Source organism: Gordionus sp. m RMFG-2023, chromosome 1, assembly GCF_954871325.1.
Source record: "Gordionus sp. m RMFG-2023 chromosome 1, tfGorSpeb1-WG-v2, whole genome shotgun sequence".
In the NCBI taxonomy this organism is placed as follows: Eukaryota; Metazoa; Nematomorpha; class Gordioida; order Chordodea; family Parachordodidae; genus Gordionus; species Gordionus sp. m RMFG-2023.
The window spans coordinates 34,218,348-34,237,787 of record NC_088775.1 but is presented as its reverse complement, the minus strand read 5'-3'; the positions used below and the strand labels follow the sequence as shown (position 1 = coordinate 34,237,787).

Genomic DNA, 19,440 nt, shown 5'->3' with positions numbered 1-19,440 from the left:
TTGCGTGTACCAATACCATGTTTTGGGATCCCAAAATTATATTGATATCGGTCAATTATCTATCCGATAAATATACTACTCGTTTTAATTTTTAATACATATATCTAGTGTTGCAAAATGGCTACATTTGAGTCAATTTTTAAAAACGGTTAACTACGTATTTTAACCAGAAAAATATTGCACATGCCAGAAAATTATAGTTATGGGTAACACTGAGGTTTGGACATTCATTAACCAAATCTTGAGACTTAGGCAATATTTACTGGCTACAATATTAAGTCAGCCGTTTTTATAAATCAGCTCAAAAGGAGCGATTTTGCATTACTACATACATCTACTCATCTCATATTGGTATAACATCTATTATTTAACTATACCATAACATCATTTAAATATATTATAATGATCAGTTATAGTTTATATTAATGAATCTAAAAGTATATAAAATTATTAATTTATTTACATAAATAATATAAAAATTATATTATAAATTTGAAATAAATTTTTTTAAAATGAATACGCCATTTTATGGGATCGGATAATTTTACAATATCGGCCGACAACTGACATTTTAAAAGAGATGAAAAATCGGCCCGATCCTATAAAAAATATCGATACATAACTAGATATTACTATTAAAATAAGCGAGTACTATACAGTGTTTAATTTTTTAATTATAAGTTTTTGAGCGATAAGTGCTACAGCATACTTTGTTTACTTGCAACATTATATTAGAATAGATTCTCATACTGAATGAGGAGATGGGATAATAAAATATTCAACAAATTTATTTATTTTTTAAAAAAAGTTATCGATAACGATTTTCTATATTTAAATAAATATATTTTATAAGAGAATTGGGATAAAAAATGATGCAGTTGCCTTGTTCATGGAGAAAAAATCTTCATACTTGTCCACAGAAGGAGAATTGAGAGTTCTGTATTGAATATAATATAAAAATGATATTGTAAGATAATCGAGGCTTAGAATAATAATTCATAAAGATTGGGATTTATTCTTGGTGAATTTATAGAAGATATCGATAATTTATATAATAATCTAAAAGTGACCATTATGCAATTGTCTAAAGAAATTTATATATTTAGAATTGAAGTTGCTCTTACGTTCTTAACCAGTTTATTTTGATGATTTAAAGCAAGCATGGTGTTTAATATAAGCAAAAACAGAGACCTAGGTCAGGTCGGTCCAGAGCCTGGACCAAGATGGGCCAAAAATTGTATAATTTATAAAATACGAGCTGGGCTTAAAAATATAAAAAAAATTAATAACGTACCTTTAAAATCTGGGCCAAGCCAATTAAATTTTTTTAAAAAAATTATATCAAAGTTGAAAAATCATATAGCAGAGTATTATATATTGATTTATTGCTCATATTTTCAATTTCCTATTAAAACAATTTGCAAAGAAGAGCCAAAATTATACATAAATTCCGGGCCATGCCGAAAAATTTAATCCCGGCCAATCCGGGCTTGAAAATAAAAAAAATTTTAAATCCAGGATGATTAATTTTTTTTTAATCTGGGCCGGGCCTAAAATACTGACACCTGCCTCAATGGACACAACATAGAAAATAGTTATTGTCTAAAGTCATTTCCAATTTTAAAGTCTTAACATATTAAAAATTTATTCAAATGTTTCATATTAAAGGTTGAGATATAAATAAATTTTAAAAAGCATGAAATTAACTAGGTTTAAAAAAAATTGTTTTAATTCCGAGTCACTCATTCTTTAAATATAAAATAATCGAGAAATTATAAACCATAACTCCGCACACAAGCTCTTGAAGGCGACTTTCGGCTTGCATTCTTCTTTCGACATCATATTGCTATTTATTATTTATGTTTTTATAATTACTATTTAATAATCTAAAATATTGTTAAATAACATATTCCTCATCTTATTTTCTTTATTAACTCTTTAGGGTAGAGTCTATTCACACAGCAATGATTTTAAAATTGCTATTATAAAATAATTTGTAGATAATTTGACTTGATTTTTTATTTCTGAAAGTTTCATGAAATTTTATTAAAAGTAAAATATAAACATTTTTAAGAAGCAAAAACAAATCCTTTTAACTTTTTTAAATTTAAAAAAAATGCATTTTAAAGCAAGTTTATATAAATATTTAGGCCATCTCTTGGTTCGTCGTATTTTTGAAACTTATTTCTGCTATTCAGATATTGAACTATGACAATGACACCCTATTTTGGTTTGTGTTAAGTGTGTATAAGCTGGTTTTTTTTTTAAAAAAAACAACTTAATAATAGTCGAATCTTTTTTGAATGTGTTCTAATTGTTCTTAATTTTTGTTTTAAATCTAAATAAAGTTAAAATTGGAAAGTAAATAGCATATTTTTAAAGAATTAAAATTTTGTTATGATTAGTATAATAAGAAGTAAGTACAGTATATAATACAATAAAGTTGATTGCCATGCTCAATCATTTATAACTGTTTTTTTATATAAAAGTGTTACAATACCCCACCCGGGCTGATATGGTATAATAAGTAGACTAACAATTAATTAATTTTTAATATATGCAAATTAAAACCACTTTTTGTAGCCAACATGGTCCATAGCTATTTATACCGAAAATATAATTGTGCAAAAATAACTATAACTAGTTACTTTTGACAAAATGTAAATACTAACATAATTAGTTTCATTTGTTGATATATTACAAAAGCAACTCATTACTTTGTATTTTTAAAAATATAATTAATATATTTCATTCATTATCTTTATATGATTATATCCCAAAAATTAAAGTATTTCTAAATATCATTTAAAAAAATTGAATATTACTAATCTATGCATTAAAAATTTTATTGTCTGCTTACTATTTGTAATTTCTAGTATTCGCATATTTTAAAGTTATATTTATTTATAATTAAAAAATTTTTATAATGCCTACCTAGCTCTCAGTTTCTTAAATTTGCAGTTCAGAACGCATTTAAATTTAAGCTTCTAAATATTGTATATTTATATAAGAGACCTCGTATTTTTTTAAATATACTATGGTCGGCCTAAAAAATTTTTTAAAAAATATCAGGGCCGGGCCATGTACTTTAAAACCGAATATAATATATTTTTAAAAAATCTGAAAACCCAGGCCTGACAAATGGTACCTCTGCAATCTCTAATTAATATATTTATTTACTATATAGATATGTACTATTTAGAAAATTAAATGAGTGGCATTCTTAAATCTAAATAGTCTCTTTCTTTTTAGAAGGCTATGAGGAAGCTATATAGATGGCTAAATAGAGTTTGTTTAGATCAAGATACGGCCTTAAATATTAATTAAATATAAAATTATTTAATGCAATTCAACACTTTCTACAAAAATTCTTATAGGATTTTTATTTAATATTAAATTTTTTTACATTTTTATTAATATCAAAGATAATATAAAAATATGAAATAAACATGTGAGTTCTAAAATAAAGGTTTAAAAGCCTCCACCTTACCTCTCGCGTTATTTTTCTTTACAACTTTCGTTACATAAACCTATCACTCAAGAAGAGACAGGTCTAAATTAGATGATCTTTATTTTAAGGTATACAGTATTATATAGTATAATTCATTATTAAAGTTGTTCTTACATTGTTTATCAAGACCCATGGTATGTAATTAATTGCAGGAGCTAATTCTTTAGTTTTAACGCCTGTTTTTCTCAAAAAACGAGTAGCTTCGATGGAGTTCGCGCAGATAGATAGCTCTTTAAAGTTAAAATTTGCCAATTGAGAGCACTAATATCAATTTATAAAAGTTATAAACCTTATCAATGTTTCAAATTGCATTATATAAAGGTAAGGACGGGAATAATCGATATTTAAAAAAATGTGTGTATACATATATAACCTTTAGTAGATAATAACCATTAAAATATGTTATTATTTTGTTCATACATTCATTTATTAAATAAGATAGAAAAGAAAAGAAAAGAAAAGAAAAGAAAAAGATTCACCTCTGATAGTCCAACGGACAAGTTTTTTGTATATCCAAAAGTGCAGGCTATGAAATTCTCTGCGTCTCCCTGTTTAGCTAAATTTCCATACAACGCACATGTCTATGAAAAATTTATAAATATTTTATAAGGACACCCTTTTTATTTATTTAAGAAATTTATTCATAGATATTATATAATTATAATATATACTACATAAAGAAAAACTAATTAAACTAATGTATATAGATTGCACAAATTGAATTATACATATATATTATTTTAAACCTTTATGAAAAGATGGAATATATACAATACTCACGTGCCATAGATTTCCTAAGCACTCTTCTGCACCATGGTGACAATTGAATTCCCATTTCAAAGTTTCATTATTATAAATCTCCTTTTTATGATAAGAAAAATAATCAGCTGAAAGAATATTTATTAGAATAGAAAGTTTTTTAAAAATAAAATCCGCTGTTTTAAAAAAATAAATTATATTACAGGAAATATCTTAAAAAAGAAACAGAGGTGAAAAATTTTATGTATCTAATATAAATAATCTCCATAATCAAAACATGATCGTTTTCGTATGTTCTTAATGTATTTAAAATTTAAGGAGACTATATAGTAAAATATTAAATTTTTGCCATCTACCAGTATCACCACAAACCTCCCGTTTCAAAAGTGTACACTTTGCACCAACTTGAATTATAATAAATTTAAAATCTAAAATATATATAAAAACCTAGTCAAACTGTGACAGTCACACTTTCACAATTTATAATATATATATTTAAAAAATCGTTAATTTTGAAAAGTGCATATGGCCCAATCGGTAAGAGGGTCGTTTATCTAATGGACTTAGGTTTGAATCCCGGCAAAGAATTTTTTTTCTTAATATGGCAAAATATTTTTTTTTCTTAATCTGGCAAAATTAATCAAATAGATACGATTCAAAATTTGTAGCTACTTTAAAATTCAAACTATTAAATAGATATTCTTATATTTTTAAATTTCTAATATTCTTTTAAAAAATATTCGTCCAATAAATCACCATAGAATCATATATTATCAATCATTCATCTTCCATTACCATAAATCATTACCATCTTATACATCATCATATATATATACTAGAACTAACTGATATATCTATAATATATATAAAAGCCGTCATAATCTCAGTGTCAGAGTCACATCACAAAAATCGTGAATTTTGAAAAGTGTTTATGGTCTAATCGGTAAGAGCGTCGATTTGATGGACTTAGGTTCGAATCTCAACAATGATTATTTTTTTTATTAATCCAACTTCGTGGTTCCGTCCTTTGAGATGTTAACTAAATTCCCACTGGACCTGAGTCATTTGCAGACCTCTAGTGGTAAATGCATGGGAAAATAAAAGTGGCAGACGCATATCATTTATAAATGGATTCTTTGGCAGAGGTAAAATCCATTATGATCTGTTGTTTCCGATGTCATCCTGATTAGAGGTCTGCAATGAGAAAGTTTTGGTACACCTGCCTGCTCACTTATTTAAAAACTTCGTTTAACTTGCCTGTACAATGTATAAAAATTATTATATTGATTGATTTGGCTCTTTATGTATTATTTTAATGTTTTTTACTTAAACTTATAAATTATATAATAAAAAATTAACATCTAATAATATTCATCTATAATCTATAATAAAAATCTATAATATATATAAAAGCCGTGTCACAGTCACAATGTCACTCTCAGTGTCACTTATAATATATATTTAAAAATTTACGATTTTTTAAAAGCGTCTTTGGCCTAATCGGCAAGAGCCTCGCTCACAAATGTGAAGGACATGGGGTTCAAACCTAGTAAAAAATTTTTTTTACTTAATCTGGCAAAATTAATTAAATAGAAGATAAAATAATTAAGTGTTACATATTCACATAGTTTGTTGCTATTTTAAAATTCAAACTATTAAATAGGTATTCTTATATTTTAAAATTTTTCACAACGTAATAACCAATAGTATTTTTAAGCATCATACCATATCAAACAATCATTCATCAAAGCATCCATTAAAATAATATCTAACATTACCATCTTATACATCATAAACATATATCTATTCTATAATAAAATATAAAAAAGCGGTGTCATAGTCACAGTGTCACAATTTATCATATATATTTTAAAAATCGTCAACTTTGAAAAGCGTCTGTGGCCTAATTGGCAAGAGCGTCGCTTACGAATCTGAGCTTTGGGTTCGAATCACAGCTATGCATTTTTGGTTAATCCAACTTTGTATAGTTTTTTTTAATTATATTAATTTCCTTTTTTTTTAATTTTATTATTTATGTACTCAATTAAAAATTTAATTTTGCTAGATGAGGGTTTTGTATATTGTTATCATGGAAACAGATTTCGGATTGACTTATAAGAATGAGTCTTTTAAAATTGGCTTCAAGAAATTGAAAATCAATTATTTTAGGAAGAGCATCACAGATTGTTCCATCATCAAGATACCAAATATTTATATCCAAATCAAATTTAGATTTAAGATAATGGATGAGATAATGAATACCAAGGTAATATAAACGAGGACGTTTTCCCCCTACTGATCCTTTTGTCAGAATCTATGATATGTGGGCTGAATAAAGGAGTTTTAATGTTATATGTCTCTAGGAATTTTAAATAAACAGGAAATTTGGGATAAAAACAATAAATATTCACGAAATTTGCTATTGAAAGCATTTTTAAAGTCTACTTTGATAATAGCATGTTAGGAGGAGGATTTTGGAATACAAATGGCATGCGAAGGTATGTCTTCTCCCTTAACACTAAATCCTAAGTGATAAGTATACTTAATAAGTTAAGACCCTGAGTTTTGACCCATGACAATTATTTTTGCCAATAATCTTCTAAATAGCCCATTGCAATGGGGTGGATACCACAACAGTGTTTGTGAGATAACCAGGTGTTCCCATAATTGATTCGAATCTATGATGGCAGGTCTTTTTTTAAAAGAGTATTTAGGAAGGTTTTAAATGCATTTAAATGATTTTTAGAGAAGAATGTAGATTTTAAACGAAGTGAGAGAGCAAAAACCATTGCGTCTGGATGTGAAAAATTTCTTAAAAGAATTGATAAATATCATAACTCACAAATCCTATTTTTTTTATTACATATTTTTCATAATATATTTGGCCCTTTCTCTAAAAATTTATAGAAATCTTGGAAGGATGAATATGGATAATCTATTCCTCTCATTTGACTTTATTCTGATTCATCCATCGTCAAATGAAGGTAAAATTTATTATTTATCCATATTGAGAAAATTCTGATTACCCGTCATACTTGACGGGCTATCAGCTAGTATTATATATACCAGAATAAAAGTCATCCTTAGCGACTGCTTAAATTTCAAATTTACAGACATAGCTTGGCATCAAGCCATACTTCCTTCCAAACATGGCGGCCTTGGTATAAGATCCCCATTGTCGATCTCAATATGTGCCTTCATTGCCAGCCACCTTCAGCCACGTATATTAATTGACCGACATCTGTCGGTTCACGATCCTTTTTTGAATACAGCTAAGATAGAATGGGCAAAATCCGTCACAACCTCAACCCTATTTCCGATCTCTGTGAAGCAGAAGGATTGGGATTTACCACTTGTGAAAAACTCCGTTGATTACCTTATTTCGAGTCTCTTACCATTGGCTAAATCCTTATTTATTGAACTTATCAAAGATCGGGGATATGAATTTTTAGATGTTATTCCATCTACCAATCTCAAACTCGAATTGGACAACCATGAGCTCAGTTATGCTTTATGTATCAGGCTCAACATTCCCTTTTCATTATCATATAAATGCAGCAAATGTCATACTGTTGATGACAATATGGCGCTTCATCCTTTACATTGCAATCGTAATCCCGGCCGGCAAACTCGACATTAGAAATGCAATCAAATTATATCTCTTGCACTTAGGTCAGCTGGTTTTCCTACCTAAATAGAGCCTTCTGGCTTATTTTCCGATAGTAGGCGTCCTGATGGGGTCACACGTATTCCATGGTCTCAAGGAAAGTTTTTAATATGGGATTTCTCTTGTCTGGACACTAACTTCCCCTCTAATTTTAACAAGGACGCTCTGAACAGAGCTCAAAATTTTAAGATCAGCAAATACAGCGCTGATTCCTCAAATTACATATTCATACCCATCATTTGCTCCACCTTAATGGTGATTTGGCTAAAAAAATTTTTAAAGACGTTGGCGCCTAATCAGAAAAAATTCTGGGATGCCTCGCGAAGGTTTTTACTTAAGGCAGAGGATCGCAATAGCCATTCTTAAGGCTAATTATGTTTGTTTTATTAATTCGATCCCTCCTGATGATTAGATGAAGGAGGTTTTGAATAATTTCTGCTGCTTTCGCTTATGCCTCAATATTGTCCTTTTGTTATTATGATTTTTTTTTTCGTAATTGTTTACTTATTATACTAATTATATATTTTTGATGATTTATATATAAATAAATGAAAGATAGATTAAAAATAAATAAATATTAAACATCAAAATAAATATATTTTTAATTATTAACTGATATTTTTAAAATTTTCTCATTTATTACCATATTGAATTGAATTAATTAGCTGATATTTTTTAAATTTTGCCGTATATTGCCATATTTTTGTGACATAATAATTTTGAAAAATTATTCCCATAGGAGATAATTTTTTCCCAAGCCAGGGGTAAGTAAATCTTTAAAAACAAGAGTTGGGCAGGTCCTCCAAAAAAAGAATCTAGATACAGATTCTTTGTTAAAAAAGGAATCTTAGATACAGATACTTTTTGTCTTTTACATAATTAGAGTATCTTAAATACAAGATACTTTAAAATTATCACTATCAATTAATAGTTTATAAATTACAATTTTTATTATTTATTTGTGAATTACATAATATACGCATATAATATGAATGAATATTTACAATAATTAATAAAATATTTAATGATGAGTTAATTATAATAATCAGGCATTTTAATATTAGTAATAAATAGCCCATTATTACATAAGATAGGGAAGGGAGACTGGTATTTATAATGGGAGTTGAAATATTAATTTGCAAAAGATTATTTAAAATATATTCATTATTTTATAAGATAATCAAATTTTTCAAATAATTTATCATTAGATTGCCTTTTAGCCTACTTAACATTGTGCCAAAACTAAATTATCTTTCAATGAGCTGAATTATATTTATAAAAAATTTCTTTAAGAAAGGATAATTTAAGCATTTATAATGTATCTCGACTTTCTTTAATATAATTTAAAACCTCCAGTTCAATGTTATTTGTATTATTGAACTCAGAAAAATTTGTTTCACTAAGAGAAAAATAATCATCATTTTTTTATAATATGTTAAATCTATCGGTGTTATAGTTTGAACTTGTATATACTCTGGTTCTACATTTAGGGCTTCTTTTATTAATATATTTTGAAAATATTTGCTTTTATCATCTGACTCAATCCATTAAAATATGGATGTGATATTGATGTCAAAAAAGCCTCATTATATTCAAATCATAGGAAAATATTTTCTTAAAATCTTTTGCCCATACCATCTAGGCAGCTTTTAATAAAGGTAGCAATATTATAAACTTAAATATTTAAGATAACCTATGCCCCTTTTAACCACACATAAATAATATACTTTAATATGTTTAACAAAATTTGTGTTTAACCATTTATCATTTTTTTGTTTATATCTAGCCTGTACCTTGTCTTTTTTAAATTTTATTTAAAAAAAATTTCCATATAAAATTTACGATTTGGATTTGATTCACGGGAACTTATTTCCATAATTTAAATTTTACTACCATGAATGTTAATCATTCTACAAATTAAAAAAATGTTACATAAAATTGGAACGATATTCATCGAGTGACATTTATATATAAAATATAATCTTTATTTCGTTTTGGTATTGTTATTTTTTTTATCTATCTACCTTAATATGAGTTGTAAATTTTCCAGCTAATTTTGATTGTCATTATATTTAAAATATGGTGAAAAAAAAATAAGGAAATTAATACAAGATTTTCGAAGAAAATAAGATATATACTGTGATATGTAAAATTTTAAACATGAATATTAAAAGAATCTGTATCTTTTGTCAAGAAAATTAAAATGAAAAAGATACATTTTCAGAATAAAGGATCTTAGATACATATACTAGTATCTTATTAAAAATGTCAAAAAGATATAGTACAAGATACAAAAGGACCTTGTATCTTAGATAAAAGTATTTGCGGTACTGCCCAACTCTGCTAAAAACCATATATATTTTTTATTTGTTTTAAGAGCATTTATTATTTTCATTATGGGCTATACAGGTTATTGATTATTGCCTTAAGGTACTTATCAAATTTGTATTTTGTTTATCTTTCATTTGGATAGGCACAACCAAATTTTTTTTTTCTCTTTAGTTCACCTTTCTGGTGGTTAGCTCCTTCAACATCTCTCTCCACTTTATGTTATTCATACAATCTCTTTTATCTAATTTATACTTCTTTATATTGGCTCTAACTTTATGGCCCAAGTTTTGGCCTTCCTCTTTTACGTTTGCCCATCACTTCCAAACTCTCAACCTTATTTCCTATGTAGTTCATAGGCCTTCTCATTGTGTGCCCATACCACCTAAATCTGTTTACCATTAACTTAGTCTTTATGGGCACTACCTTTAAAGTACTTAGTATTCTTGTACTGCGCACTTTATCCTTTCTTATTACCCCTACAATCATCCTCAGCATTCTCATCTCCATAGTTTGAGACTTCTCTCGTCTAATTCCTTGGTTGGCTATGTTTCCGAACTATATAGAATAGTTGGTTATACTATGGAAGTGTAAATTTTTCCCTTTAATTTGTGTGGGATTCTTTTGTCAAATAGTACTCCAGATAAAGATCTCCACTTTAACCACCCTTGATTAATTTTACTCTTTACCTCTTTTTATATTGTGCCGTTTGTTTGGGAGCAAAATATTTGCAGCTTTCAATTGCCGATATCTGCCATTCATTTATATCAATACTCTCTGTTTCATCTCCTCCTATCACCATATACTTCGTATTTTCTCTATTTACTTTTAGTCCGTGCTTTTCTAGGATATTTATCCAACTCACTGATATTTCTTTCATTTCATCCTTGGATTCGGCAAGTATCATCCGCAAATATCATATTCCACGGGACTGTTTGAGGTATAGACTGTGCTAATACATATATTACTGTAATGAAGATAAGTGAGCTGAGAGCCGACCCTTTATGAACTCCTTCGGCTATTGTGAATCGTGCTAAAGTACCTGTTGTGCTACGGACCATTGTTGTATGGCCCAAATACATATCCTGTATTATTCTTATATATTCTTATGGAACCTTTTTGTGGCGTAGCGCCCACCAGATAAGTTTTCTTGGGATTCTATAAAGCCCTTTTCTGGATCGAGAAAGACCATGTGTATCTTTTTGTTCGTTTCCCTGTATTTTTCACTCATTTGCCTAATTGCGTGGATAGCATCAGTTGTTGATCTTCCAGGCATAAAGCCAAACTGAGTCTCTCTTATTTCGATTATGTCTCTTAAACTTTTTTCTATTATTTTTTCTTATAGTTTTAGACAGTGTGACATTAGTTTTATGCCCATGTAATTTTGACAATTGTGTGGATCCCCTTTATTTTTGAAGATAGGAACTAGATAGCTCTGCCTCCATTTTTGAGTAACCTCTTCATTTCCAAGTATTTAATTGTATAGATTTGTGTAGAAATGTATTCCATCATCTCCTAGTGCTTTAAGGCTTTATAATGGAATATCATCTGGACCCCTAGCTTTGTTGTTTTTCATAGGCTTGAGGCATGTGATTATTTCTTGTTCTGTTATTGGTTGTGCAAGGTTTTGAATGGGGAGTGTTCATCTAGATGTAGTATGTGGGGATTAAAGTTGAGAAGCTCCTGAAAATATTCTTTCCATCTATTCATTATTCCTTTTTCCTTTATTATCAATTTCCCATCTTTGTTTTTGTATATACCTAGAATTCTTTTCTCGCTGTTTGGCTAATCTGTATATTTTATTTTGCCCTTCTTTGGTATGTAGTACTTCATACATGTCACAGTATGCCATAGATTTGGCCCTAGCCACCGCCTTAGTAGCTATTCTCTTGGATTTTTTGTATCTTGTCTTGTCATCTGGGTTTTTAGATTTGTACCATATTTTATAAAGGGCTTTTTTCTCCTGTATAGTGGTTTGTATCTCTTCATTCCACCACCATAGTTCTTTGTATGATTTGTTACCTCCCATTGTCAAGCCTAGTGTTGATTTGGCAGTGTCTATTAATCTAGATGAATGGTCTGTCCTCAATTTTTCACTGACTTCTGAGGAATCTATTGTTTCAATGTTTGCATTGACGCAAAGGCATCTGTCATTGTTTTTAATTTACCCCATTTGATGCATGGTTCCAGTTTTATCTTGTTTTGAGTGGATTTATTTGCGATGTGTAAATCCTTGACTAGTAGCTTGTGTTGACCGGCTATATCTTCTCCTGGGATGACTTTGCAGTCTATTACATCTTTTAATCTTCTGCGAGAGATTAGCATGTAATCTATCTGTGTTTTCCTTGTACTACTTTCATATGTTATTATATGACTGTCTTTTTTCCTATAGTAGGTGTTGGTTAAGGCAAGATCAAAGGCTTGCGCAAATTTTAGTACATGCTCTCCTTCATATTCCTTTCTCCATATCCAAAACCACCATGATGCCTTTTGTAGCTATCTCTTGTTTTTCCCACATGCGCATTTAAGTCACCACCTATTATGACTAGGTCATCCTTAGGGATTTCCATTCCAGCTTCATCAAGGATAGCTCTAAAGTCATTTTTCTCTTCTTCCTTGCAAACAGTTTGAGGAGCATATACTGAAAGGATGTGTAGTATTGATTGACCAATGCAGAGTTTTATCTTCATTAGTCTATCAGAGATCCTGTTGACTTCTACTACTGAGGAGGTTAGATCTTGACTGGGGATGATGCCGACACCGTTCCTATTGCTAACAACTCCATTATACAATTTATACCCATTTCCAATTATCAAAGTCTTCTGTCCTTTCCATTTCGTCTCTTGTATGCACGCTATATCAACTTTTCTCTTGTTCAACATTGATGCCAATTCTCTCGTTTTACCTTTAAGTGTCCCAATATTCAAACTTGTTAACCTTGTCTTCTTTGCTTTGACCTTTATTTTACCTTTCGCAAGATGGAGGTCTACACCCTGCGTGTCGCATGGAAGGAACGCCCTAGCTATCATATTCATATTTCATTTGTTTCCTTCATTTTGTTTATAGAACAAGTATCCTTAGCACCCAGCTGTCCAGGCCTGTCGGTGACCGGGGTGTCATCTCTAAGCTCCGAAATTTATCTTACCATATGTCTTTACACATCAGTCATCGAAGAAAAACCTGAAAGTTTTTATGCTCCTTACCAGGATTGAACCTGCGTCCTCTGCGACCTTCTGTTTCCAAGCATACATCTAACCTAAAAAATCGTGAATTTTGAAAAGCGTCTGTGGCCTCATTGGTGCGATGGTTTTGGGTTCGAATCCCAGCAAGTCCATGCTTTTTTTAAATCTAATTTGGTGGTTCCGTCATTTGGGGAATGATAGATAGGATGCCGGACTCGACCACGTGATTCCGTTAAAATATATATGTCAAATAATAAGAGTCTTATTAAATTTAAATAAATTTTGGTCGGTATTTAGCAAATTAGATTGGTATTAATACTTAGAAAATCCTTTTACATTGACTTGGTAATATCTAACATTAATAAGATAGACATTGGCCTGAAAATATTTTTATGCAGACAGGCCTGATCAAAAAACCAAGTCCCATACAACTTTAAATTTTGCCATTTATTTCTATTGTAATTTAATAACACTGTCTTAAATTTAATTTTATATTTAGAATAAAATTTAAATTTATGATAGAAATCATATTGGGTAAAATTTAAAATAGAGATACTTGAAAATTATAATTTTAAATATGGGCTAGACATGGCCTGAAAATTTTATTTTGCAGCTGATCAAAAATCAAGGCCAATGTAATTGTATTTTTAAGTGAATTATGACTTTTATATATTTTATTTCAGTTCTCTGCTACCAAAATTATTATGGTTTTTGGCGGGCTTGAGAAAATTTTCCCAACATATTATATGCATGAAACTGGCTTGGAAATTTTTTTAATATTAGATCTTATAATATTTAACACAGAATATTTATATGGGTTTTAGGTTAAAGCTAAGTTAAATAAATTTTACTCAAAAAATAATATTCACTCTTAGTCTTAATGGGTTGGCCATGGTCTGAAGTAGGATTGAGCGGGATTAAAAAGAATATAAAATAGATAAAGTTTTTAGAGATTTACCTAGCTCCAGGCTTGAAAAAAATTTCAAAATTATTATCGGTTGGCCAGGTTTGAGAAAAATTTTTTAAAATTATAATGGGTATGGCTGGGCTTGGAAAATATTTTAATAAATTATATTGGGCTAGGCTTGAGGAAAATTTTTCAAATCAACTTGGACGCTTGGGAATTTTTTTTATTGTTAACTATGGATCAGACATTGACCTAAAAGAAATTTTTTTGTAGGCTTGGGCTCGGCCTGATCAATAAACCAAGGCCCATGAAAATCTGATTTTGATTGTATTTTTAAATTCATTATGATTTTTTAAATATTTTATTCCAGTTCTGAACTACCTAAATTATTATTCTTTGGTTGGGCTTGGGTAAATTTTTTCAAAATTAAATATTAGGCATGTAATATTTTAACAAATAATATTGATATGGGTATCAAGTAAATTAATTATATTTTGACTCAAAACATAGTATTTACACTTAGTTCTAATGGATTGGACCTAGCCTGAAGGGAGAAGGGGGTTATAAAGAATAAAAATTGGATATTATTTTCAAATAACAGGTAACAACTATCATAAAAGTAAGGATAAAATTCTTATTCCCCGTCATTTTTGACAGGGTCAGCAATGCTGACTAACGGGAGCTCTGGTACTCTTAGTTATATATTTTTCATTTTGCCCTTCAAGAAAGACGGGTCATCATACTTTTCTCCCTTATTTGATGATAGATGTATAAAATGTGATTCACAAATTTACCTCTTTTTCTCTTAAATTTTAATATTTTCATAAAATATATTAATAAAGTATATTTAGTACAATATACACAAACTACCTAATTACCCCTCAACCCCCTCATTCTGGATGGGTTATTAGCTAGTAATTCATAGTCTCGCCCTCATCTGTTTTATTAGATCTAGAAATTAATTTAAATTTTAAAATGTTTGAATGGAAATACTATATAATATAAGCATGTAAATTTAAATAAGAACACACTCATTGTGAAATGAAAGCATAGTAATAATTTCCAAAATTAAGGCTCACGCTAGATTTTCCATAAGGCCAAAATCGAAACTTGACCAGATCCTTTTTATCGTTACTTTCATTGCGCAACTTTTGTATTAAAATCCATACTTGTTTGGTTATAAGATTTTTGCTATCGGGGCACAAAGACTCGTAAAATACATCGAAAACCAATGAAACAATAGCTTGGGAAGCATTTTCATGGTTATTTACAACTTGGCATCGGATTATTTTAAGTAAGGTTATCTATTTGGTTTGGTGGCAAAAAGGGAGAAATAATTAATTTTATGATAAAATGATTCATTACCATTACAATTAATTATACTAGCCATTATAATTAACTATCCACAAAAAAATTATTCATTTTTTATGTATTAAAAAATTATGACATAATCCATAAAAATTAGGCAAATATTACTAAAAAAATTTTTTCTCTATAATATAGAAACATAAAATATTATCTCGAGGATAATAAATACCCAGTAACTTTGTTAAAATTTGAGTCCCAAATTCTACTATATATATTGGCCATATATAAATTTTAATTCAAATTTTTACAAGTCCTCAGATTTTTTAATATGGAACCCCTTGTATACAAAAATATTTTTATAATATTTATCATTTTATTTGGATTAGGGCCATATTAATAAAATTTTGAAAGTCAAATAAGAAAGTAAATCTTTATACATACCACTCTTAAAACTCACATATATTTTGAAAAATCGATTATGATGATAAATTTTTAAAAATATTATTGATAAAGTAATTAACTTTTCATAATACAACACTTTTTAGATCAGAATAATTCTTTCAAACATTAATTACCATATTTAAATTATTTAAAATAATATAATAAACATTAAACTATTTATAAAGAGATTATATTACTGTGTAAATGATAAAGCAAATTGAGTGATAAATAGTTGACATTTTATAGCTGAATCTTTGAATTCCTGTCGTTTATGAAATCTATAAGTAATTTATATGAATTATGCGTAAATTGCAAAATATAATATATTTTTTAAATTATATGTAAAGTAAATTACAAAATTTAATATTTAAAAAAAAATTATGTTTAATATCACAGAAGGAAAATTAATGATAACAAAGTGGATTATGAATGATAAAAAGTTTTTGTTATTAAAATAATAAGTATAAAAAAAGAAAACGATTTATTAAATATTTGACATAATAAACGTTCTTGAACTTTTGAAAGAGGAAAAGTAAAAAAAAATTGAACAATTATATTATAATAATGCCTATCTATTTCAAATTTTTTTACTTTTACATAAATATTTATCAGATGTAATACTATATTAAATAATATAAAATAAAATTATTATCGCGAAAGCTATAAAAAAAATATAAAATTCATCATACTATATGATAATATTATAATTTAAATCTAAATCCATATTACGCATTAATAATAGCACTCTCATATAACCTTAAAGGGTTATTCGATATAAATAGAATTCTCATTCTTTTTATTACCTGATTTTTATAACATTGTCATGTCTATAAATTATAAAAAAAATTATTAATAATTGCAATTTTACTTTTTTTTAATTATTCGTTGTAACTTTTGATAGTATTATATGGTATAAACCTTATATGTCATAAAATTTATAGCAAATTAATATGCATAGACGGTATGCTGTTGTTATATTGAAATTGGTTAAGTTTTTTACACCTTTGAAATGGAAAATAAAAATAAGAAATTATTTCAAAACTATAATATTTTAAAAAATATATCGCTAAAATTGTATATTTTGTTAAATTATATCATATAATCAATTGTCACAAATTGCCTTCAAAACTATTAACCAATATGAGCTATATTTAGAAATTTCTTAGTATAACATAGCTCAAAATATTTTGAAATTAACGTTTAGTTTTGTAGAATACTCAAACTCTATTCAAATTCTATTATTTTGTTCACAAAAAGCTAATTATTAAATGTGTATAACAAGGTTATAAACCCGAGGCTGAGGATTTTCCTCGGCTAAAAATTTGTCATATTTTTGGAATCGGTTCGTTTAAAAATAGAGCTATTACTATATGAATCACTATAAAATAAATATGTGCTAAATAAAGTTGTATAAAAAAATATATTTTTGTACCTTTAAAATGTATATGAATTAAAAAAATTTGTACTTGTTAGAAAAAAATGACCCAATTTCTACGATATATTTTATATTTAAAAAATTAAAATGATGTAGATTAATACACAAAAATATTCACAAGTTAATTATAAAAAATATATATGCCTTCTACTTTGTGATTGAGTTAATTCTTTAAATGATTTCATAAGTATTTGTTTATGTTATTAAACTCGAAGATGATTTTAAAAAAAAACAGTAAAATCACAATTTTAGCCAAAAATAATGATCTAGCCCTCAAGATTGCATTAAAACATTGCAAAAAGGTTTAGCCTCTTTTTGAGGATATCTCGAAGCTTATATTTGGGTCGCTAAAATTTTGATCTTTTTAAATCTGCTAAATAAATAGTATTAATGTCATGTTTTGATTGTTCTTAAAAAATAAAATGTTCATTCATTTGTGCAAGGGCTAATATATATAGAGATATGTTGACTTAGATTTGTATGAATTTCTTGATGAATCAAGAGATTTTCTTGCTTTTTCTTTTTCAAACGTATATTTAGTTTTTTTTTCTTCAGGCGGAGATATTATAAAATTATGGCACAATTGAATTATGTGTTTTTCAAATTAACTATCTTGTTTTTTACGTAGACGAAATTACATTTATCCCTTTGCACTTACAACAATAAAATATTGGAAAATAGTTTTAGTGAGTCTATTTATCGCTCAGCTGAAAATATCGCTCGGCTAACCATATAATAAATCATTTATTACTAAATATCGCCCGGTTAGAAAATGGACATCAGCTAACAACATAATAAATAATTTATTTAATTTGCCGAGCGTTTTTAATAATTTAAACCATTTAGAAGGATATAGGGTTTGCAATAAATCAAATTCAATTGGCAAAAGATTGCCTGATTAATTTGAGAAGTATAATTTAAATTATTATCTTTTATTATTTTTTAACTAATAGATAATAACACTGAATTTTTAGATGTTTTTTCAAAGGCACAAGATTTTATGAAGGAGAGAAATCTGCCATTTGATTTTGAAAGTTCTAGACTTCAAACATTACAATCCAAAGAGGAGAGGTATATATATACTATCATTAAATATAATATTTTATTTTAGCTTTAAAACCAGTGTGTTTTATGCTGCACTTGATTTGATTATTATGCAGTTTAATGAAAGATTCAATGATGAATCGATGAAATTTTTAAATCAAACATCACTTTTACACCAAAGGGAATGGTGGAAAAGTAAATGTTAAAGATGGTATCGAGGATATCTTTTACCATTTAAATTCAAGTCAAATTTTTGAAGAAATGTTGAAGTTTCGAAATATTTATAAGATGGCTAAAACGGGGGATGTAATTATTACACATGACCTAGAGGCTAAAGAATCTAAAGATTTGTTCGATTCTGAGAATTGTAAATTTATTTAATTAAAATATTTTTACTAAAACATCATTTAGCTTCTTCTTCTGATGATGATGTTAATTCTGAGACTTATGATTCAGACTGGAAAGACTATTCGTTTATTTTACCTTATCGTCACTTTAAAATTTTCCTGCTTTCATTTAATAATTTTATATAAATATTTATTAATCATTCCTACTACCTCATGTACTGCAGAAAGGGTCATTCATGAGTAAAATTAAATTAATTAAAACAAGACTTTGTAGTATCATGAAAGATCCATTTCTTAATATAACCATTTTATAAATGGAAAAAAATTTATTTAAACAATTAAATATTGATGAGATTATATATTCTTTCGCTTTTTCTTCCCCTAATTTAGAAATAATATTTTTAAAGTATCTATTTTTAAAGTATCTATTTTTTTTACATATATATTAAAGATTGATGCAATAAAAATTATTTTTAAAATAAGGATGTCAAAAAATAATAAACCATTTTTT

At 27.7% G+C, this 19,440-nt stretch overlaps 1 protein-coding gene across 1 annotated transcript; it reads right to left on the bottom strand.

Moving 5' to 3' along the window:
- Positions 1–864: 864 nt before the first annotated feature.
- Positions 865–18,816, bottom strand: LOC135924549 (GILT-like protein 1). The gene is made up of 7 exons (XM_065459613.1): positions 18,751–18,816; positions 15,434–15,658; positions 4,292–4,372; positions 3,991–4,092; positions 3,626–3,772; positions 1,781–1,846; positions 865–937 (listed from the first exon to the last, which is right to left on the bottom strand). Exons 1-7 carry the CDS (start codon positions 18,814–18,816, stop codon positions 905–907), a joined length of 720 nt encoding a protein of 239 aa, XP_065315685.1. The 3' UTR covers positions 865–904.
- Between the last annotated feature and the right edge of the window lie 624 nt (positions 18,817–19,440).

What these genes read in the sequence shown, in the direction of transcription:
- LOC135924549 (XM_065459613.1), bottom strand. Translation starts at nt 18,816, where the DNA reads ATGGTAAAAGATATCCTCGATACCATCTTTAACATTTACTTTTCCACC. An exon ending in CCATTCCCTTTGGTGTAAAA is followed by an intron (nt 15,659 to 18,750) that starts GTGATGTTTGAT and finishes CAAACCAAATAG; the next exon opens with ATAACCTTACTTAAAATAAT. An exon ending in CATGGGTCTTGATAAACAAT is followed by an intron (nt 1,847 to 3,625) that starts GTAAGAACAACT and finishes AATAATAAATAG; the next exon opens with CAATATGATGTCGAAAGAAG.